Source organism: Anoplopoma fimbria, chromosome 5 (assembly GCF_027596085.1).
Source record: "Anoplopoma fimbria isolate UVic2021 breed Golden Eagle Sablefish chromosome 5, Afim_UVic_2022, whole genome shotgun sequence".
NCBI lineage: Eukaryota > Metazoa > Chordata > Actinopteri > Perciformes > Anoplopomatidae > Anoplopoma > Anoplopoma fimbria.
Window position 1 is genome coordinate 3,799,960 of NC_072453.1, and position 23,505 is coordinate 3,823,464.

The window sequence follows — 23,505 nt, forward strand, 5'->3', positions numbered from 1 at the left end:
CCATGCAGCTACCTGAACTTGCGTCTGCTTTTTGGCATGGTTTGGTTGCAAAGATTAAAGTTGGAATATATTCAACAGTTATTTTAAATGCAAGTTATCAAACTGCTCATCAGCTTTCCTGATCAAAAAGTAATGTTAACTTTTTGAAAGAGTAAAATAAACATTTTGAGCAGTAGACCAGGTTGGATTCACAAACACTGAAAACTATATGCATATCTGGAAAGACTTGTTGGAACTTGATTTCTCAATAACTGATTAAAAGAACTTATTAAAAGACCCAATCATGTTTGCCATATTTTGATTTCTTTGCTTTTTCACAGGCAAAAATGGTGACTCTATGCATACATTTACAACTCCAAAATATCATACAATTTATCATCCTGTCTTGGTGTTGAATCTGCTGCAGAGGCTTATAAGTTGTCTCCCTCAGTCAAAAAATACTCTCCCTGTCTTGATCTTGCACCAAAACAGTTATCAGCCTCTACTCGACCACTTGTCGTCTAGTGTTTGCGCTGCATGTAAAAGTCGATTTGCTGCTTCAGTCTCAACTTCATTTTTTTTCATATATTTTTCTCTTATGGATCACACTGAATAAAACCTCCAATATGTGTTCAAGCCTATAGTCTTTTAGGTTTCATACTCGAAAGAAATAGCCTGTATTAAAAAGCACTTTGTCTTTTAAACCTGTCCTTACACCAGCAAAAGAGCTTTATAAGAGGATACACTACAATATAATGTAGCTGTCACTGCTCCACAGCCATTTATTCATTGTGTTATTCACATAACAGTAATGGTTTACGTATATTAACTATCTTTCTCAACCTGTTAGATTCAGGCCTTTTGGGGATACTGTATATTTATCGAAGGTATCAAAAGACCTATTAGGAGTATACCCTGCATGTGATCAGAAAACATTGTGTCTTTTTTTTCTTCCCAATTCTGCCTACTACAACAAATCCATCATCTTTAATAAGTGGACATGGTTTAAAGTAAGAATGTAACAACAGATAAATGCTCTTCTAATTGAAGAGGTTGCAAAAAACTTCTTCAAATCCATACGTCTTCTCCAGGACATTGTCACAAGGCCCCACAGTTACTAAGTCATCTTGGTGAAGATGGAAAACCATTGGTTGCTTACACATTGCAATCAGAAGTCTATATACATTTCTCCAAATCTCATGTATCTTCCAGATCCTTTTTTATCGCTGGTAGGTTGGTTTCAACACTTTACAAGTTGTCAAATCCAATGATCTGCTTTCAAAAGTGGGATTCCATCTGCATGATAACAACTAATATGAAGGCTTCACCAAACCTGCATCATTAGATAACCACATCTGTGAATCATGACGCTTGACCACAGGACCATATAGGCGCATACCTTGTACTCAGCCTCAGACCCAGGTAGTGTGGGTATCGTGCCCAGTCACAGGACCATGGCTAGATTAACCCACTAGGGGGCCCCAGGGCAAAAAACTACTCTGCCCCCAACTCTGCCAGTAGGTCATCGTTACCTACTTTATACATTCTTCATGCAATGTTGAAGAAAAAGTAATCAGAGCCTTTGTACAGGGTCTAAAAATATGATGATATTTAATATTTAGTCATGCCTGGCCCTTGTTAAGGTCCCTATGATTGCAGTATAACATGCGGTTACATCAATAATAATGGGAAAAAAGGCTTCCAATGTGGCAAAGAATGAAGCAAGATAAAACCAATAACATGAATGCAAAGGATGGAAACAATTATTGAAGCTTCAAATGCAAACATAAACTAATTCAGACAGACCAATGGACACCTGAGGCCTTCAATGTACTGCAGTAGTTGCCACCTTTACCAGTCACTAAACTAGCCATAACCAGGAACCACAAATACACATTTTGGTTCAAATACAAACATAAAGACTTATTTTAATCAAGTTGCCAATGCCTACCACGGCAAGCCTACAATGTGTCACTGTCAAATAACAAAAATGAAAATGACGGAAGACATTTTGACAGGTCACAGGCAAAGCCTAGGTGCAAATTACTGAAATCAAGGATGTTTGAATTCCATTTAGCTGTGTCAAATTCAGGGTCCTTGTTTTGTGCATGCTGGTTCACTGTCACACTATCATGGCACATTTTGACACTTGAATATACCAGAGCCATCATTAATGTCATTAGTAACACCTGTGCTTTTCAAACAACAACAAGTCAAACATATAGTGTGAAAAAGGCCTATACTAGCTGTGATAAAGGCCCAGTCAGTTTTTAACACACGTTTAAAACATTTCTCAGCTGATCTTAATTGGGAACACAGTTTAGCTACAATTTTGCCAAACAACATGCATTGAACAACATAAGTGTGCATTGCTGGCTTTAATTCAGCTGTTTTCTAGTGTTGAGCTCTCTATTAATAGTTCTGTAAAACAATTTTGGATGGCAGTTTCCAATTCTGTGTTTTGGATTTCGATTTAGACCACAGATTGTGCTTGTAATCAGAAACTGGCACAGAGGACAACACAAGTGAATTATAAATCCCCAAACCTGCTGCTTAAAGTTGCAGTGTTTGTTAAACTGTGTAGTTTTAAAGTATTGGATGGAACGAATAACGGGTTTTTGATTTTGCTCTTGCTTTTCTTATAACCCAATAGTGACGCTAAACATGTAATGTTTGTCCTATGGGTGGCCTAAGTAAAATCCCTTGGGTAATTTACTGTAAGTGTAAAGGGTTCATCTTGTGGTGAGCATGACTTTTGAGATTTGATTTCGATTTGGGAGTTGGGGAAACGTTAGACTAAGGTGCAACAAGAGAAAAGGTCAGGGGGTCACCAAAAATATTAGGATGCATCCTCTGAGGATCATTAATATCCATAATAGATTTAATTGAATACATATCCAGTCATTACATTATAGGGATAGCTTGACATGTATAAACATGTTGTTAAGGGGTATATTTTGACTATATGATAGTGCAAATGGAAATGGCACAAGATCACCAAAATCACAAGGAGTAATCATAACTATGCAATTTTACACAAAACTGTCAAAATATCTCTCCCCACACTTAATTTGTGGCCCGAGCCACTGACTAACATTGCTATACTTGGGGGTTGCCACCAGCACGGTCCTCTGAGAGTAAGCTGCTGTGATGTTGGCTCAGACATGAGGATGCTGGGCAGCAGGTGAAGAAAAAAACATTCGTAGTAATTTGCCTCTGCACTATACTTTTGCTCTGGTTTATGCTTTAAGATGCTTGTTTAAGAAAGGAGATGAACTTATGACTTCTGGTGACTAGTAGTTCTCTTGAATACCTATCTTGAATACACTTCCTGTAAGTCGCTTTGGATAAAAGGGTCTGCTAAATGACTGTAATGTAATGTAATGTAATGTAATGTAAAGTTTGCTAACAGAATACCGACATACTTAAAGGAGACAAGTATCCTTTGTAACTAATGTGTTATTGTAATTCAATATGAATTGTGATGTCAGTACTTAAAGTTATTACTGGATATCAATAATATCTATATTTTATGCCCAAACTCTGAGTTGGCTCACAAAATTAATTCTAAGTAAATTTTTAGTTTTCATGTCAATATTGACAATATTCAGACTGAGTTTTACTCAGAGTTATACTGTTCTTAATCACTAAGGTTTTTCTACTCACGATGACTGTTGGAATTTCTTATTTTTGAATTGAAAAAGCAAACAGCATACTCCTCACTGTCTTGGTGGCTGCAGATATAATGAGAATGAGAGTGCTATACTTTATTTCTGAACAAATGTAACTCTGTCTGGCTGTAAGGTGTTGATTCCAGGCTTAATGAATTCCTATACTATATTAAATAGCGATATTATAGGCTACTATTAACACAGGACAGCACTTTAAGTATGGACACTAACACACCACCTTAACCCTATACTTTTTATAAGTATTGGCAACGTTTTTACAAATTAAAGCTATGAAAGTAACAAAAGCTGATTGAAGGGTATTGAAGTAAGTATCCTACAACATTTCCCTGAAATGTAGTAGATGAAAGTAGAAAGTGGCATGTGAAGAAAATACTGAAAGCAAAACATTGTTCTTCAGCATAGTGCTTTCGTAAATGTTCATAGTTCATTTCCACCACAGTTTATTTGAGATGAGGAGAATCGACTAGTAGTCCCTTCGAATCTGCTAAAACCTCAACTCCCATAATGCTTTCTCCTAGCAGAAGAGGAGAGCACGATGACGTCAAAGGTAGGCGACCACGATACAGGTGGGGCTAACCAACGAACCTATCACTCGTTACCAAGAAGATACAACTTAACAACTTATATCCAATAGTTTTGCAGTCGTATTAAACATTTCAATTAGGGCATAGCTTATTAGTATATATGCAAGTAGCCACTGAAAGTAATAGTAAGCGCTTCCTATTAGCACAAACGTGCTATTAGCACTATTAGCAGTTAACGTTAGCTTGCATGTAGAGAAGCATGTGAGCCAGTCACACTGTTGTTTGTTTTTTAACCAGCTTGTTTATAAACCTGTTAGCTGTTACAATTTGCCCCAAACAGTGTTTCAAAGCATAAATCATTTCAACGTGTTATTTAGCATGTTACTTTGTATGCACTTATTTAACAAATGTTTTAAAGTTCTGATTTGTAGAAGTTTATCTTGATATAAACTAATGTTTCAATGCCTAATGTACATATTTTGATTGTTAGACTGTGATTCTTAACCAATTAGGTCGATATTATTAATCAAACAGTTTTCATATTGTTTATGACAGACAATGATAACAGAGGGAAAATGACTTTCTAATGTAAATATAATTGCCAGGCAGAGGCTTTATTCATCAATCATTTCAGCAGGAATAACTGTGTCACTTAATGCAACAGGTAGGACCAAGACATATTAGATCAAGAACTAGCATATACATCTAAACTGTCATCCAGCTCTGCCTCTGTCTGCCCCTGCTGAAAAACTTTTTTCTTGTGACTAGCGTTTAGAAATGGTTTAACCTGAAAGCTAATGTCCCAAAATGTATTATCTGCGGTACAATTTGAAAAACGTCTGCTACTTGTAACACACAATCATCCGTTTGCTCTGCAGAGCTCATAGAACAAACTCTACAGCTCAAAAGAAGAAAGGATGGACCGGTTGTAGATCCTGCTTTGTACTCTGACGTATTGGCTGTCCACTTTTGAGGAGAACGCAGGATGCCCTACCACTGCGTGGCTTATGGATGCGGCAAAACTGCGGAAGATGGTGTGAAGCTGTTTAGGTTCCCCAAGGACCCTGACGAGTTTCGCAAATGGGAGAAGCAGGTCCAGCGCACCCGCAGCCAGTGGGTCGCCACACCTAACTCTCACCTCTGCAGCGAGCATTTTGGCAAGGATTACTTTGAGCCCAGACCACCCACAGGAGCTCTGACTCTGAAGCCTGGAGCTGTTCCTACTGTGTTCATCCGTCCACACTGTTCCTCCTGCAGTGGAGTGGGCTGCAGGAACTGCCTGCCTGCTATCCAACGTCGAGGCATTACTGCTGAACCAGATCATACCACAAGTGTGAGTAGTTATAACCTTGGTTCACTGAGGAGAGAGAGAGAGAGTGTCTGTTGTTCTGAGAGCTTTAAACAAGTCTCTTGGTTGTTTACATTTATGATGTAAAGTAACATTCACATTCACTTTACCACTCTGTTTTTGTCTATTCACAGGCAGAATATAATGAAAGTGCCATACAGTTGGATGATGCCGATGGAGGAGGTGACAAAGAACATCTGACAGGAGAAGGGATGAAGCGAGGGGAAAAAAACAAAGAAGAAAGACCAGGTGAGGTGCAAATGAGGAACAAAACAACAAGAGAACAAGACAAAATGTAAATTTTCTGTCTGTTCATTTTAATTCAATTTTAGCAATCTTAAAGAGAGTAAAAAGGAGGGATGGGAGTTTTCCACAAAACACTTGAATAAATTAAATGCCCATCCGTATAGACCCTTTTACAGCCAACGTCATCAAATAGTTGCGTGCGCAGGCCGGCAACAGAAGTGGTGTTGTTTCCCTCACACACGAGGTAGCAACTGGCTAGCAAGAGTTTAAAAGTGGATAAAAAACAGTTTCCAGCATTCAAAATGTCTGGTTGTTGCGTATATGGTTGTCAGAATCGATATTCCACCGGCGGACTAAAGTTTTATAGGATTCCGACAGGATCACAACCATTTAAGAGCAACCGGCGGCGTCTGTGGCTGCAGGCGATTAAACGTGTTGACTGGAATGAGGACATAATAAAAAATGCTCGGGTCTGTAGCGCCCACTTTATATCAGGTAAGGTTATCTATCTACTCTTTGATTTTACAGAAAAGCTTGGTTTACATTAGTGATTGTATTTACAATGTAGTGTAGGAGTGTGGGAAACAAAAAGGGCTGAGAAGGGCTTTTTGTGGACGGAGTAAATAACCGTCAGCTTTATTTACATTCTGCATTCGCGCTAACAACAAAAAAACAAGCGCTCCCCCGTCCCGCGTCATTAACCTATCAACCCGCTAACGGTCATGGGTAATGTAGTTGAATAAACCTAACAAGTAAATATAACGTCAACAAGGCTAGCTCGCTGTGAATTCTAACCAACATTGTCCTGCTAGTGAGTGGTCACTACAGTAGAATAATAATCAAATGCAGCTAAAGTTTGATAAGCTGGCGTTAGATTTGCTGTTTGCATGTCCCTTGCTGTAAACTCGTGGTCATTGTAAGTGAGGGAAACTACAATGCCCTACTAGTGTAAATAAAGTTTTGAAACTAGATTAAAAGGTGTTTTATTTGCAGGTGAGGCGTCATTGGACTCTAGTAGCCCCGATTTTGTGCCTTCTGTGTTTGTGTACACAAAACAAAGCCAGAACCCCGATGCAAAGATGGACAGGTACGATTTGAGTTGCCCTCCTCTTAGTCGTTTTTTAGTTTATTTTCCTCTTGCATAAGCTTTGGTGCATACAGCTGCTGTTTGGAGATATGGATCAGTCTAACTATAATTTTTATACTGTAGGTACCATAGGAAAAGGAGGAGAGAGAGACCTAACAGACCTAACACTGCAGCAAATCCTCCGGTTCCATCTGAAACTCCAGAACTCTGTTCTGGTATGAATATATTTAATCTTACAATTAACTGATTGTCAGGGTTCCCACCGCCATGTATTTCCAGGAGAAATGATTACATTAGAACAGTTTTCCAGACCTTGAAGTGGTTTTGGAATCAAGTGTGTGTGTGTGTGTGTGTGTGTGTGTGTGTGTGTGTGTGTGTGTGTGTGTGTGTGTGTTGTGTGTGTGTGTGTGTGTGTGTTTGTGTGTTTCACCACACAAAACTCAGAGTCTATGTCATGGTATTTGACGTTCTGTACATGACCACAGACAACGTATTCATAAGCATCCAGTGACTTATAGGCTCGTAATTTCTCTCTGGTGTACACGCTCGGTTTCTCTATTAAGTACGTATATATATCTGGCCACTGTATATTCGGCCACTTGTTGACGTCTTCAACCCACTCAGTAATAGTACACGGATCTGGAAGTCGGACACCATTTGTCAAAGTCAACTTGTTAAAGTAAAATTCGCGATCTTTTGTTGATAATTCCCTTGCATAGCTTGACAAGCTGTTGATCTCTGCCATACTTCTGTTGCCAGACTGCGCGCGCATGCGTTCTACGTCATCATTGTATACAAACAGTAAAAGGGTCTATATGCTCAAAAGACTGTAAATAAGATTTCTTGATGTTTTATACAAAATGCGTGTATTTATTTGTCTTTACAGTGGTTTGTGAGATGTGTGGCACCACCGGCAGTATTAGCACCTTCTTTTCAAAGACCAAGCGTTTCTGCAGTATATCCTGTTCACGCTCTTATTCATCAAACTCCAAGAAGTCCTCCATACTAGCACGACTGCAGGTGACAAAAGCTTTTTTTTTTTTTTACCAAAAAACAAAAGTTTGTACATGTTTGCAGCTACCCACAGCATTATTATTATAATCTCTGCCAGTAGATTCATGCGAACGCTCCCTTCTGTGCCTGTGCATCTGTGTCTCTGTCCATGGCTAATCTTGCATTCGGTGGAAGCAAACTGCATAATATTTTGGGTGGCATATTATGAATGCATGCTCAAGGACCTCTCGTGGTAGCGGTGATTTACACTTACTCAAAACACATTTTATTGCCTGTTTCATACTACCATTGACTGCCTGCTGACTCCTCACTCACTACTCTTAGCAAGCCCTTGGTCGGTAGGGGCAACAAGTGATAACACAGCTGAGTGCAACGTCACCATTATGCTGCTGCTACGCAGACAGCTTGGTGAGTTTAATTTAGTTTTTGGATTGGATTGTATGATCAGATTACAGCAGTGGTTGTTGCATACACACCTGGCAGAGATCTGCGCCAAGTACACCTTTCTAGTTATTGTGTCCCTCTTATATCAGGTAGAAGTTCTGCGCAGACATTCTTTGCTTTAGTAAGCAGCCGCCATCAGAAAATCTACAGTATAAGCAACTGTGTATTTTGAAACTATTTTTATTCAACGACAATTTTTTCACCACCATCTTAACAATGATTGATGATTGTTTTTAGTGTTGCAAAGTGTCAGCAGCACTGACTTAAATGAAAATTGGAGACTTGAGTTTTACATGCAGTCTACATCAGCAGAGCATATCTTGCTTGAGTGCCGAGTTTAAATAAGTACTTCTAGTGATGGAGTGCAAAACACTGTGAAATACATGTTGTCAACACTTTAAGAAAATGTGGTCTGCTACTTCTTGTTTCAGTTCTGAAGCACATCAGGATTGACCATGTTTGTGGTTTTTGTGATAACTATTGCTCCCTTAGTCGTTGAAGAGGTCACTTAGCCAAAAACATACTGCTACTATTTCTACACAGATTGTTTTGGAGTGATTTGTTGAGACTTGAACATTTTAGGTTTGGTAAAGGTCAGTGTGTGCTGTCTTAACAGTCTTAACATCCAGTTTTGTTTCTCTTTTAGAAGCTTTATGGTTATTCCATTCTATATGACGGGGTCATATATTTACTTTCATTTATAGTTACTAACACACGGTGGCAGTATTTTGCACAAAAAAAAAAGTCAACATGTCCTCATTGGAGATAAAAGGGAAGAAAACGAAACGGACTGCTTAAATGGTGCACAAGTTTTTTGTGTTGGTACTCAATGCATGACTACATGTGATACAACTTGCTTTCAATGGTGAAGTGGCCACATAAATGAGGATGATGAGACGACTTTGCTTTGCTTCTCTCTTCAGGGAAGGCCCCCCTCAAAAAAAGCCACAGTGCTGAACAAGGTGAACAAACCCCCTCCAGCCCCAACAGGACTGAACGGTGAGGCCACTGAACACACACAAGTCATCAGAATTACTTTATTGCAGTACAAAGTCCGATTTTAAGGAGTCCTACATTTGAGACACATTCTGAAGTCAGGTGTGTACTCTAACATGTCTTCACACACAATACTAGATCTGAACAGGGCCATACGATTTTGTGGATGACTATTGATTTATACTGCAAAGACCGGCTTTACCAGTATCAGTGCCAGGAATATTAGAAGCTGAATACAGTACGTGTACACAAACCTCTCCCAAAATCTGACATCAGCTGTATGATTCCTCTGTTCTCTCTCCATTCTGTAGCATCGGCTGCAGGTTTTGAATGGGGCGCCTACCTGGAGAAGGGAACCTCTCTGGCTGCATCAGTGTCCTGCTTCAGACATGTGAGTCCTATCTGCTTGGAGAAATTAGAAAAGATGTTTCTGGGATTTGCCTCTAGTATTACTGTAGGGACAATCATGGAGACTTAGACTTGCATACAAACAGCCTTCCCAACAGCATTTTCACCAACATGAACAAACCCAGTCCAACATATAAACAAAAGGATACATTGCAAAATAATCCATTAAACATAAGAAGTAAACTCTGAGCAGTCTGGAGAATATAACTCTTAAGTTTCCCGGGGAATGTTTGAAAATGGAAAAGTCCTCACATTAATGATCTGTAAGGAAACATCTGACCTCCCACCTGCAGGTTCCCCTCTGTGCCCAGTGGGATGACATCACTCTGGGTATGAAGGTGGAGGTCCTGAATACAAACGCTGTACTGCCGAGTAAAGTGTACTGGATTGCTACTGTCATCCAGATTGCAGGTGTGTACATCTGTCTGTCACGGTTTATTTTGACAGGCCTTTCCACCATGGAATAATCAGTTTTAGTATTATGAATTTGAGCAGTTGTTGCATTTATTTTCTTATTTTTTAACAATCTTAAAGTTTCTCCATGGAGTTTTTGTCACCCAGTAAGTGTTATGGATCTGTTTTTCCATGAGTGGGTCCGCACTTTCTTCATCTCGTATATGCATGTGCGCTGACGGATGCAGCGATACAAATTCCTGCCAGTGGTTTCTCACTATTCCACTCATCTCCAGCATCTAACATGCCAAATGACACTGCATCATAAAAAAAAATCCTAAATGTGTCGTTACCAGTCATGCTGACAGTCATGTACCTCACCAAACTCAAAACTGCATGTTGATTGCCATTAATCGTTTGGTTTGTATATTGTTCTAAACTGACTCTTGTCTTCCCTCCATCCCGTTTCTCCAGGATACAAAGCCCTGTTGAGATATGAAGGCTTTGAACACGACCACAGCCGAGATTTTTGGTGCAGCCTCGTTTCGGGGGACATGAACCCGATCGGATGGTGCGCCATGACGAGCAAGCTGCTGGTGCCACCACAAGGTGAGGGTTCACACTTAAGGATTAGAAGAAAACATACAGTGATTTATAAAAATGTTATCAGGATTTAGCAAAATCATATGTTCTACTTTGACAAACTGTGTGTCCATAGATGTGAAGCAGAACATCCCAGATTGGAAAGAGTATTTGATGTCAAAGCTTGTGGGGGCCAACACTCTACCTGTTGACTTCTACCTGAAGGTAAAACTCAGGGCTGAATAATCTGACTCATGAATGATAACTATCTGTCTTGTACATGTGAGTGTCACGAATTAAAATAACATAAAAGTATTTAAATTACACTGAATTAATTAATCTCTGTCCCCTCGCCATCCTCGGTCTGTCCTCCCTCTAGTTGGCAGAGAGCATGAGGAACTCTTTCAAAACGGGTATGCGTGTGGAAGTAGTGGACCCCAAACATGTGAGTCGGACCCGCCTGGCCATCATAGAATCCATTACTGGTGGTCGTCTGCGGCTGGTGTACGAGGACCAAAGTGACGCCAACGAAAATACACTCTCTGATTTCTGGTGCCACATGTGGAGTCCCCTCCTGCACCCAATAGGCTGGTCCAGAAAAGTGGGTCATGCCTTTAGAGCCCCTGGTAGGTCAAGGATTTAGTTTTCTCCATACATATGATTGATAGCATGCAATATATAGACAGAAACACGGAAGAAAGGACATAAGGGAAAGAACAAAAACAGCAACATGTTTTAATAAGTCGCAAGAGAAACAAAATAAATGGAAATATGAGGAAAGAGAGCGCTACAAACCAGCTGAGCAGTCAGCAGCTCAAACCTCGGGAATGCAGGAAGACTAAACCTCCAAACACACACATTTCACGCTTTTCTTGAACTTAAGCTTTTAACTTTAAGATGTGTGTTTACATGGCAATACAAATAAATAAATAAATGCTTCTTTTTTCTTATAGCAAACAGTGTGGAAGCTGCTGCCAGCGTTTGGAGGGGTAACTGCGATAGCTCATTCCTGCTCTTTAAGAAGGTAAATAAAAAATATCATTGCTCAAGAAATTATTTATCAAATTAATTCAAAAAAGCAGTAGATGCAAAAGCTGCATTGGATTATGTATTAACAAGATGTCTGTCCATGGTAACATATGGCAACATTTTTGGCCATTGTTGATTATTATTACTATATAAAGTCACACTCTACATGGAGCTGCTTTAACACAACTCTTGACAAACACTGTGTGATCTGCAGCCGAGGTTTGTTTACATGGAAGGAGGTTTCTTTGAGGAAGGAATGAAGATGGAGGCCATCGACCATCTTAACTTGGGAAGCATCTGTGTGGCCACTGTACACAAGGTACGACTGCTGTTTTTGGTTGGTTTGTTTTTTTGTGTTGTGACTGAATATTGAATTAGGAGGTCATTAATTATATGACTTTGTCTTAAACCAATAACTCCAGTATTGTCTACTCTCTGTAAACACAGTTTTCTCTCTGTTTTCTTATGTTTCTCTGCCGCCCTCCACTCCTCTCAGGTGATGTTAGATGGCTACCTGATGGTGGGTATCGATGGCACCATATCAAACAAGGGCTCTGATTGGTTTTGTTACCACGCCTCGTCTCATGCCATCCTTCCCGTAGACTTCTGTAAAAAGAACAACATACCTCTCACGGTACCTCAAGGTAAACATGAACATGCCCTTACATTCAGTCTCTGCTTCAGCTCACACTTGCGCACTTTTTGCTGGTACCAGTTTGCTTGATAATCTTGTTCTATAAAGGTATTGTCTATTTATGCAGGGGTAAAAGCTCAAGCAGTACACTGTTAATGAAAATACTTTCTGGTTTCTCTGTGTCTTGGCAGGCTATGACTCTCAGACCTTCAACTGGGACAAGTACCTGAAGAAGACCAACGCTAAAGCTGCACCGGCACGACTGTTTAACACCGTAAGACAGGAAGTTCAAACCTTGTGTAGCATTTGTGCTCTCTGTTTAGCAACATATTAATGTGATCACATCCACAGTTTGTTTGCTTTAGTCAGATAGTTGTATTTGAAACTTCATGAAACAGCATTTGAACCTGCAGTTTGTCCATTTCTTCAGGACTACCCGGGTCACGGCTTCTCCCCCAACATGAAGCTGGAGGCGGTGGACTTGATGGAGCCGCGTCTGGTGTGCGTGGCCACCGTGAAGCGCTACGTGGGCCGCCTGCTGCTTATCCACTTCGACGGCTGGGAGGATGAGTTCGACCAGTGGATCGACCACCAGTCCCCAGACATCTACCCCGTCGGCTGGTGCGACCTCATGCGCTACCAGCTCCAGCCACCTCCGGGACTCGGTAAAAGCCCCACACAATAGCAGTGAATATTAAGCCCTCGGCTGGGAATCTGAGCCAGTTTATTGTGATTGCGGTGTTTACATAAGGCGGTGGAATCAAAGACCAAATGAGGCAGAAAACTCTTCAGTTTGGTGGTTAGCGCTGTGTGGATTTTGACCCTGCATTAAAGTAACAGGTGTTTTCATTCTGTTTTCCAGTTGAACTGGAAAACCAGGCAGCACAGAACAAGAAACACAAGGCCCTTCCATATGGGAAAAGGAGTAAGTTTTGACTCCTGTGTCCTGTGTCTTATCACAGAAAACGGATTCACATTTAGTGTTTTCTTACATCTGATAGTTATATAAATGTCTATATAGCTATATATCATTTATGTCTTTTTGTTTTCCACAGGAAAAAAATATGCAAAGAAGAGGCTCTCTCAGGACCAAGTTAAAGATGATGTTGGTAAGCAGCCTGAGGCAAGTGGCCCTGATGGTCCTCCAGTGCTTGAAGACCACATTCTTCCTCCAAAAGTGCCTCTCATCCAGCCCAAGACTGAGCCAGAGGAGCAGGAGAGTAAGTGGACAGACTTTTACAACATGATGATAGCTTTTTCTCATTTTCGAGAGACAATTTTGGTAATTTGGTGACATCATTCTGTCTCCGTAGTTTTTGCAGTGCAGGTGAAAGTGGAAGAGGTGGAGATGGAGACCCCCATTGAAGCTCCAGACAACCCTCAACAAGTCCCTCTTGGTATAATCAAACAGGAAGAGGGAGGGAAGCAGAGGAAGTCAGAACTACGTCACTCACCAGAGCAGAGCAGCATAGAAAACGTAGCACATGCAAAGGTAAAGCCAAGTGAACCGGCAGAAGAAAGAAGTGAAGAGTTTGAATCATTGGACGAGAGCTTTACTGGTGACAGCAACACGGAGCAGAGCGAAAACAAGCTGAGCCAAGGAGATGACAGTGCCATGGATGAAATTTCAGAGAGCAACACAGAGCAGGACACAACAGGAGAGGCTGCAGGCATGTCTGATTAAAGAATGAAGAGAACAACTGCGGGGAAAGGTGGAAGAGTAAAGAGATTGGGCTGACAGCGATGGAGTAAATGTGGATCTGGAAAAAAATGACAGAAAGAAAATAACGAAAAAAGTACAACATCAGTTGGGATCAAAGTTATGGTCCTTAAGATATCAGTTGTGGTTCATTCGGTGGCATGTGTTAACAGAAAGTGGGGGTCCCAAAATTTTTGGGGCAAGAAAACTACTGTTTAAGAAAGAAGTCAGTCAATAATAATTTAAAAAACGCAATCTGATTTCATGCAGCATACAGTGATTGCTTCACAATAAAAGCCAACGTGTGTTTCGCTAGTTGAACATTTTTAATGTGAACTAGCAGCAGTAAGAAATGGAGGGTTTGCATCAGCATTAACCTAATGCAGCTCTGATACAGCTGTGTGCGTCTGAAAAGTAAACCGTAAGGTTGTCATCAGTGAGATGAAATTACAGTTACATGTATTACATGCACATTATTCCTTTGAATCACTTGGGCTTAAAAAGGCTGGTTTGAATCCAGAGCAGGAATGGCAGACTCTGACACTACCAATAAAAAGTACTATATAGGGGAGTAATTCTACACCGTAGATCTGTTGAATAGCTATTCGCCCGTTATGTAACTACCTCGATTTCTCCATGTTGACAAGTTCCACTACACAATGACATTTGTACACAATTGAACTTCTTTTGCTTTAGTTGAGTTTAACTGGACTTATTATCACATCAAACCTGTAAATATGACTTCTGGGTTGGCATAGCAGACAAATGTTTGTTGTAACATTTTATTTTTGTCCTGTTTTTTTTATCCAGATATCTTCTTTTTTTGTAAATATGAAATCACTGATAAAAAAATACAACACTGTTCCTCAACTTACTGATTTGAATGTTGTCTCAAGGTATTTAGTTCAGTACACTCTGCGGGTAAAGGAGTAGTGGTTAAGAATAACTAGCATAAAGTCAAAATCTGCATCTATTTTGAGCAAGTAACTAAAGCTAGTGAAACCTCCAGCAGAGCCTGATGAACTGGTCATCTTTATCTACTGCTTTGAATGGGAAGCAGGGCAGTGCTGACAAAGAGTGCTCAGTATAGGTTCCCTTGATTACATTTTTCAACACTATTGATTAGACAGCAAACAGGAAATACTGTACTTGGAAAAACAAAACTAGCTGATGGAAAACGGTCTGTCAGGAGATGTGTAACAGCCTCAGCAGGTCACAGTTTTAGAGAGCTGAATCCATGGTTGAACCTCAAGTAGGTTTTATCAAAACATCAGTATTAAAGGCAGCAGGTTCAGGCCATGCTGTGTCTCTTGGTGGTTTTCTTGGCTACTGGCGGTTTTGTGTTCTTGCGAAGTTTGGATTTGGCTTTGAGCATTTTGACCTGCCGAAGGCTGTTGAGGTGCATTGGTTTGGGTTTGGTTGCCTTGGGTGCCTTGGCAGGCTTTGGGGTGGCGGTAGGGGGGGCGGGGAGGCTCTCACCCCCGGGACAGGCCCTGAAGACGTGGACGTCCTTGACCTTACGACCACGCAGCTCAGGGGGATTGGCACAGGTGGCTCGTACCTTGAGGTTGACTTTTTCAATCCACCTAGATGAAAAGGGAAAAACAAATTATGTTATTAAAAATGCCCAAACAATAAATAATCCATCTCAACTAGTGGTACTAGAAGCTAAAATATGACAAGGGCATAGCTACAACAAGAGTGGAGTGTTCCAACTATAGGTTTTTTATTTATTTATTGGATCATTGGGAGTAGACTAATAATATATTGATAAAGAATCATTCCTGATAAATTGCAGGCTTTAAAACCTCCTGTTGGTCTAACCCCAATTATTTCTGACTACACTGATTTTGTTGCAACCCTCTTACATGCGTAGTGGCAGCAGAGGACAGTCACACATCAGAGGGTTGTCTGCCAGGTTGATGACCTCCAAAGAGGTGAGAGGGTGAAGGTTAGGCACTTCCTCCAGCTGGTTGCCTTCCAGGAAGAGGCTCCTCAACCCCGGACCCAGACCTGCCAGGGAGGTCTGTGACATCTAGAGATCGAGAGATCAGGTCAGACAATTGTTGAATAACTTCTGTGAAATAATTTGTTGCTGATCCTATAGCTGGAGTAAATGTTCAGGTTAGAGAAAAAAGAAGAGAAAGGTCTAGGCTGCTGTTGGAAAGTGGAGCAGCACATCAAGATGCCACTCACCTTCTCCAGGCCCATGTTATCAAGATACAGCTCCTTCAATGACCTCTCCAGTGGTCGAAAAGCATTCGGCCCCACCCAGCGAATTGAATTCCCAGACAGCCTCAGGTCTCTGAGGTTTCCAGCCTTGCTCAACGCTTCCGTGGGCACCTCCTTCAGCCTGTTTCCTCCCAGGTGGAGCGTATCGAGGTCACCGGCCTGGACCAGAGACCTGGGTGACACATGATCGATGACGTTCCCGGTGAGGTAGAGGGCTCTGAGGCCCTCGGCTCCGGTCAAGAGGTCCGGCTCCAGCTTGGGGATGGAGTTGTTCTCCAGGTGAAGCGCCAGCAGGCTGGGAACCAGTTTGAAGGCTCCTTTGGGGAAACCAGTGAAGCGGTTCTTCTCCAGGTGGAGGTAAGTCAGCTGAGGGAGGCCTGCAGATTTAGATTGTAGAGATTGAACTTGAGTATTGAGAGCCAAATCACAAAAATGCAACAACAGCGTTTTTCTGCATATGTAATATATCCTTTCAAAGACCTTTAAAGGCGTCAGGGCTGAGGGAAGTGAGGTCATTCTCCGACAGGTACAGGTAGATCAGTCCCTTCATTCCACTGAAAGCCCCGTCTTCCACCTCCGCGATCTTGCAGCGCTGCAGATGTAGGGACACGACCTGGGCAACGCCGGGAAAGCTGTTGCTAGGGATATAGTGGAAGTGGTTGCCACGCAGATCGAGAAGACGTGTGTTGGGAGAGAAACCCCGAGGAACCTTGGTGTGAGCGCGGTTCTCACACGTGGAGTGGTGTGTCTCGGCCTGAAGATAGGGAGGTGATGGGGAGGCAAAAGACACAAATTTGACATTATGATTAGTGTTTCCATCAGCTACAGACGTGTGTTTTATCAGAAAATGTTTCAGTGATTTAAAACTGATGGTTAAAGGAATCATACATCATACAGCCCACTCACCTCGCAGACACAGTTGGCAGGACACTTGACCTTGTTCTCTGGCTCTTGCGTGGGCGGCGGCGTGATCCTGGTTGCCTCCTCAAACTCGGCCTTCAACATGGCCTCCTGGCTCTGACAACGCAGCTCGGGAGGGTAAACGGCCTCCAGGTTCTCTCCTGACAGATGGGCCGGTCCTCTGCATGTCCCCATCAGCTTTACCTTGCTCCAGATCGACCACTCCCTGTTGTGAGGTAAAGAAATTCAAAGAAGATTGAGACCTTTTGGTTGACGGACTTGAAGCCCTGAGGCCTATTCAGTCAGCCATCAGTTTGAAATCCACTATGGTCTGCTGTACCTAAGTGGACGCAGGTAGCAGTTGCAGTAGATGGGGTTTCCGGCGAGGTTGAGGCGTGCAAGATTCGGTGAACCTTCAGAGAAGGGCTGGATGACACGCAGCTGGTTGTAGCTGATGTCCAGGTGGATGAGGTTGGGGCATTTCGATACAGCTGAGTTGGCCATGTCCTGCAGGGACATGTGGTCCAGGAAGAGGTGGGTCAGCTTGGCCATGGACACAACCTCCTCTCCGAGGTAAGTCATTGGGTTGTAGCTCATTTCAAGGCGAGTCAACTCTGGCAGTCTGGAAAGCAAAGTGGAGAAGTGTGGAAAATTAGGATGGAAATTTCAGCGTTAATGATCTAATCGAATGTTACTATATTAGAGCGATTACATCTATTTTCCCTCAAAGAAACCGAGCAACCTTGAAGTTGACCTACGTCTTTTTGCCCTGCATTAGATATTTGGCATCACTCATTAGAAATAGTTTCCTTAAGTAGAATAACTCTCCACATTAGGGTTCTGTGTATCTCTATGGGAGATCAGAGAAGCCACTGGCCAGTGTCATCATGCCAACCTGGTCATTGTCTCAGTGGGGAAGAACTGCAGCTCGTTGTGGTCCAGACTGAGACGCGTGAGTGTGAACAGACCGGCGAAGGCCTCTGTGTCCAGGTAGTTTAGAGAGTTGTGGCTAAGGCGAAGCCATTTGATGTTCTGCAAGCCCTGGAGGGAGGAAAAGGTCGGCTTTTTAATTGCCATCCCAGCAACAGGAGACATTTCTGCATGTCCTCAAACCACCTTTTCAGTTTGCCATTTTAAGGTATTTTGCTACCTGGAAGGCCATGTTGGGGATGTAGACCAGCCGGTTGTGCGTAATGGAGAGCAGGTTGAGAAAGCCGAGCTGAGAGAAAGCTCCAGGCTGGATCTCTTCCACGCGATTGCGGTCGATCATGAGCTGCTTCAGCGAGGACAGGCCGTCGAATGACTCCTGTTCTCACAAAATACAAAGGGAGACAAAAGGTTTAACATTGCTGAACTGAAAAAGCTTATGGGTGTGATGGGGTTAGAGTTTGTTATAATAAGTGGGGCCTATCGAGAATTTAAAAAAACAACAACAATCTAATAGAAACCATGGAATAACTGATGGTCTGTGAGACCTGGTAGAGGATGTCAATGTTGTTGTTGGCCAGGTTGAGGAAGACCAGGCGCCCGAGGCCACGGAAAGCGCCCTCCTTCACCCTGCGGATGTTACAGCGCTGCATCGACAAGTGAGTCAGATAGGGAGTGTGTTTGAAAGCCCCGGTGGGAAGCTCCTGGATGTCGTTGCCTCGAAGATCTAATTTCACTGTGATCTATAAGGAAAGGGGATCCCACGTTAGATAGAACCAGATCTGAACTAAACACACTATATAAATGTCGGTATGTGTGTGTGAGTAAGAGACCTCGTCAACACCAGGAGGAACCTGAGTCAGGTTCCTGTTGACGCAGGTAACAGTGAGCTGGATCTGGTCACAGACGCACTGCTGTGGACATTTTGCCGTGAGTGCAGCAGGGATGCAGAGGAGCAGCAGGACCCAGAGGGTGTCAGGACAGAGCTGGGAGAACATCTGAGGGGGGAAATAATAGTTTTTTCTTAATTCACACTATTGCATGTGGCAGGAAATCATGGTCAATAGTCTTTACGGAGGCTCCTCTTGACCAGTGGCAAGGTAAATAGTTGATTTTGCCATTTTCACCCACAGGGAAAAGACACCAGCAACTAAAATAAAATAAGATTCTTTATTAGTCCCGCAGCGGGGAAATTTGCAGGATAACAGCAGCAGAGTGGATAGTGCAAACAATAAACATAAATAAAAAAACAAGATCAAAACAGGTATACTGTATTAGTAATCACACACTAAAGAATAATAAATAAGTAAAAAACGTGAAAACAACAATAACTACAATATGACATAAAAAAACGGACAGAATGATTGTTGATATTGCACAGATTATATATATTTATTTCACAGTTTTTTGGGGATGTGTGGTCTACTGGGAGCAGAGTTGGTTGTGCAGCCTGACAGCGGCAGGAACTGGCTGATGTTTTGACTTTTTAGACGTGAGGTACTCTAACAGATCCACCACTTACCCATACATTCCGTCATTCACTCACTCACTTACTCACAGTTCACTTATTTGGCCATAGCAGTGTCTACAGAGAAAGCTCTGAATCACATCATTCACTCTTCTAATCTCTGCACACTGCTCAACTGTGTACACTGCTTTACACCTATGACCCTGCATAGTTTGTTTGAAATGTGTAACTTCCATAATGATCAATGTAAAAACCTGCTGCTAGACCTTCAGATTCTGCTGGCCTGTCTAAAATAAATCAAACCTAAATATTTAATGTAGTTATAGTTTATATAAATTAGTTTAATGCTATGAGACGGGTGGACCAGCACCAAAGACCTTCTCTGGCTCAGAGCCACTGTTTGGAATCTACTCAATTGGAAACAAACCTAGTACATTTCCTCAAGTACTGAGGTTAAGTATAATTTTAAAGAACTTGCTAGTTATTTCCAGTTTATGCTACTTTATACCTCTGCTTCTTTACATTTTAGATTGAAATATTGTACCTTTTACTATTTATTTGACGGTTAGATAGATACTTTTCAGATTAATATTTTGCACAAAAAAAAAAATGATAATTTTCTAAAATACAATGCAACCTTGTTGGATTGTGACCCCTTAAAAAAGCTGTGTCTGGTTGGGGCCACTTGTCAAGTTTCAGATATCTAGAATTGTTCTATCAAAAAGACATTTCCATTGTAAAGTCCCAAAAAATCAATGCTTGTGAGGGGGCCCGGCCTCAAGAAACCACTGGACAAGCAGACAAACAAGCAACAGTTAGTGTGTCTAATGTAGAAAACTAAAACTAAAATGCTCCTTACACATTAATGCAACAGTAAAACAATATAATAATGTCCTATATAATGATACATCAGTTACAGAGGGACATTTTTCTGCAGAATGAGTAGTTTTTCTTTAGTTGCCTTCAGTACATTTGAGCTTATAATACTTAAATTGACTCTTAAACACAGGAACGTGCTTTTGAGTATTTATTGGTACTTTTACTACAGGATCTGAATACTGGTTAACAGGAGGACAGCTGTTTACTCATTCAGGTTAAATATAAATGTAAAGAGGATGCCAAGCACAGAAACAATCACAGGCGCCTACAAGATACACTGAATATTCTCTACATTTACCACCTGAAAACTCCAAATCAGAGAAAGATGTGTGTCCCATTGTTTTTTACTGAAGCTCAGTTTGATGAACAATACCTCCATCATTCTGTACTTTTTGGGGATTAGATTTATTTTGCTCAGATTGGGCTGCCCCAGTCCTCACTGGAATGCCTTAAAACCACATTCCCATGTCGGATCAACAGTCTTGATCCACAGGAATGGACATGAAAAGCTCCACAGCTCCACACTCTGAAACTTGGGGGTCTCAAAATGTTGGCACGGTTAGATGGTGCCATGCTGAAACCTTTCTGTCAAAACCGATGCGTCAAACCAAGTCAGAGATGGACCTGACGGAGAGGACTGAATAAATGACAACATAGAGAGTTTATTTTCTACATTTCAAGTCAACTTTAAGTTTGCATGGAAATCAAGCTGAGTATACTGTAAGCCTTTATGATATTTTAGCGGCATAATATTAGTCACATTACTATCCCTATTTTCATGGCTATAATTCTACTGTAATAATTGCTGCTGTTATTATAAGTAGTCTTATTATATGAATCATTTATGTCATATACATTGAATGTGTTGTATCTCTGTTATGCTGCTCATTCTGTACACATGACATCTATTGCATTCTGTCCATCCTGGGAGAAGGATCCCTCCTCTGTCGTTCTCCCAGAGGTTTCTTCCTTTTTTCTCCCTGTTAAAGGGTTTTTTTAGGGGAGTTTTTCCTGTGCTGATGTGAGGGTCTAAGGACAGAGGATGTGAGGGTGTAAGGACAGAGGAGTGTAAGGACAGAGGAGGTGAGGGTGTAAGGACAGAGGAGGTGAGGGTGTAAGGACAGAGGAGGTGAGGGTGTAAGGACAGAGGATGTGAGGGTGTAAGGACAGAGGAGGTGACAGGGATGTAAGGACAGAGGATGGTGAGGTCTAAGGACAGAGGAGGTGAGGGTGTAAGGACAGAGGAGGTGAGGGTGTAAGGACAGAGGATGTGAGGGTGTAAGGACAGAGGAGGTGAGGGTGTAAGGACAGAGGATGTGAGGGTGTAAGGACAGAGGATGTGAGGGTGTAAGGACAGAGGATGTGAGGGTGTAAGGACAGAGGATGTGAGGGTCTAAGGACAGAGGATGTGAGGGTGTAAGGACAGAGGATGTGAGGGTGTAAGGACAGAGGATGTGAGGGTGTAAGGACAGAGGAGGTAAGGAAGGACAGAGGATGTGAGGGTGTAAGGACAGAGGAGGGGTGGACAGAGGATGTGAGGGTGTAAGGACAGAGGAGGTGAGGGTGTAAGGACAGAGGAGGTGAGGGTGTGAGGGTGTAAGGACAGAGGAGGTGAGGGTGTAAGGACAGAGGATGTGAGGGTGTAAGGACAGAGGAGGTGAGGGTGTAAGGACAGAGGATGTGAGGGTGTAAGGACAGAGGATGGAGGGTGTAAGGACAGAGGAGGTGAGGGTGTAAGGACAGAGGATGTGAGGGTGTAAGGACAGAGGATGTGTGTAAGGACAGAGGATGTGAGGGTGTAAGGACAGAGGATGTGAGGGTGTAAGGACAGAGGATGTGAGGGTGTAAGGACAGAGGAGGTGAGGGTGTAAGGACAGAGGATGTGAGGGTGTAAGGACAGAGGAGGTGAGGGTGTAAGGACAGAGGAGGTGAGGGTGTAAGGACAGAGGAGGTGAGGGTGTAAGGACAGAGGAGGTGAGGGTGTAAGGACAGAGGAGGTGAGGGTGTAAGGACAGAGGAGGTGAGGGTGTAAGGACAGAGGATGTGAGGGTGTAAGGACAGAGGAGGTGAGGGTGTAAGGACAGAGGAGGTGAGGGTGTAAGGACAGAGGAGGTGAGGGTGTAAGGACAGAGGATGTCACATGTGCACAGATTGTAAAGCCCTCTGAGGCAAATTTGTAATTTGTGATTCTGGGCTATACAAAATAAACTGAATTGAATTGAATACCACGTTTTGTTCCTAAATCCTCCATAGCAGAGAGGAGCCAAGAAACTAGAGACGGAGGAATTTTCTCCGGCCGAAGTGTTTGTCCGCGTCCCCCCGGGATCAGCAGGCCGCAGAGGAGCTGCTGCCGGCCGGCTGCGCACAAAGACGCACACTGTCCTTCCCCTCCGGTGTTGTGCCAAAATGTGTTTCCCCTTGAAAAAGCGAGTAAAAACTGCTATCCGTCGCCTCTGAATGCTTTTTACCAGAAAATACCTACATTATTTTCCTATTCTGAACATTTGTGCGTAATGCTGGTGTATTTTTTTTTGGAAAATACATAAATCCTACAGTTTTATCTCAAATTTTTAAAAACCTAGTATTTGTTTTTGTAATTCCTGCAGTCCATTAACTATTAAGTCTTCGATTCAGTGGCACAATTTTTAAAATATGCTATTTATTTTGAGGCTAAAATGTGCAAAACAGCTTGTCCAAGTGTTCACAAGGATTTTGAAATTGAAAAAATCTGATTATTTACAGTGAGCATTGGACTCACCGTGCTCTGGTCGTGGTTCCGTCCAGCTGTTGGTCGTCTACTGGCCGCTGACTCTCTCACGGTCTCTGCTCCCTCTGCTGCTGCTCCCCCCGGCTGTCCCCCATCCAAAACAAACTCCGTCTATCCTCCATCCATACACTCCCCCTCCACACCTTTCACCTCCCTCCTCTGGAGTCCTCTCAGCCTGTCTATGCAACAGTTCACGTCCACATGAGAAAGATATTTAGCCATTTCAGCTCACAGCAAAGATTGTTTTATCCTATCTG

The 23,505-nt window shown here is 42.2% G+C and overlaps 2 protein-coding genes across 6 annotated transcripts; one reads left to right on the forward strand and one right to left on the reverse strand.

The window, feature by feature from the left end:
- Nucleotides 1-4,197: 4,197 nt before the first annotated feature.
- On the forward strand, nucleotides 4,198-15,063 carry l3mbtl2 (L3MBTL histone methyl-lysine binding protein 2). 5 transcript variants are annotated; one of them, XM_054599112.1, is made up of 20 exons: nucleotides 4,198-4,218; nucleotides 5,074-5,528; nucleotides 5,678-5,792; nucleotides 6,783-6,876; nucleotides 7,000-7,091; nucleotides 7,763-7,896; nucleotides 9,258-9,333; nucleotides 9,642-9,721; nucleotides 10,032-10,149; nucleotides 10,606-10,740; nucleotides 10,850-10,938; nucleotides 11,093-11,339; nucleotides 11,667-11,737; nucleotides 11,957-12,061; nucleotides 12,239-12,386; nucleotides 12,568-12,650; nucleotides 12,807-13,041; nucleotides 13,239-13,301; nucleotides 13,432-13,596; nucleotides 13,690-15,063. In XM_054599112.1, exons 2-20 carry the CDS (start codon nucleotides 5,181-5,183, stop codon nucleotides 14,058-14,060), a joined length of 2,769 nt encoding a protein of 922 aa, XP_054455087.1. In that variant the 5' UTR covers nucleotides 4,198-4,218; nucleotides 5,074-5,180; the 3' UTR covers nucleotides 14,061-15,063. The 5 variants fall into 5 exon arrangements, with proteins under 5 accessions (XP_054455087.1, XP_054455086.1, XP_054455088.1 ...); XM_054599111.1 differs by lacking the exon at nucleotides 4,198-4,218 and adding an exon at nucleotides 4,222-4,237; XM_054599113.1 differs by lacking the exons at nucleotides 4,198-4,218; nucleotides 6,783-6,876; nucleotides 7,000-7,091 and adding an exon at nucleotides 4,222-4,237 and having other exon boundaries at nucleotides 13,690-15,061.
- Nucleotides 15,064-15,180: 117 nt separating this feature from the next.
- chadlb (chondroadherin-like b) lies at nucleotides 15,181-23,269 on the reverse strand. The gene is made up of 11 exons (XM_054599116.1): nucleotides 23,240-23,269; nucleotides 18,968-19,132; nucleotides 18,683-18,877; nucleotides 18,358-18,513; nucleotides 18,103-18,248; nucleotides 17,548-17,829; nucleotides 17,214-17,433; nucleotides 16,788-17,061; nucleotides 16,272-16,684; nucleotides 15,944-16,110; nucleotides 15,181-15,661 (listed from the first exon to the last, which is right to left on the reverse strand). The coding sequence occupies exons 2-11, from the start codon at nucleotides 19,130-19,132 to the stop codon at nucleotides 15,367-15,369; spliced, it is 2,313 nt and encodes a 770-aa protein (XP_054455091.1). The 5' UTR covers nucleotides 23,240-23,269; the 3' UTR covers nucleotides 15,181-15,366.
- Between the last annotated feature and the right edge of the window lie 236 nt (nucleotides 23,270-23,505).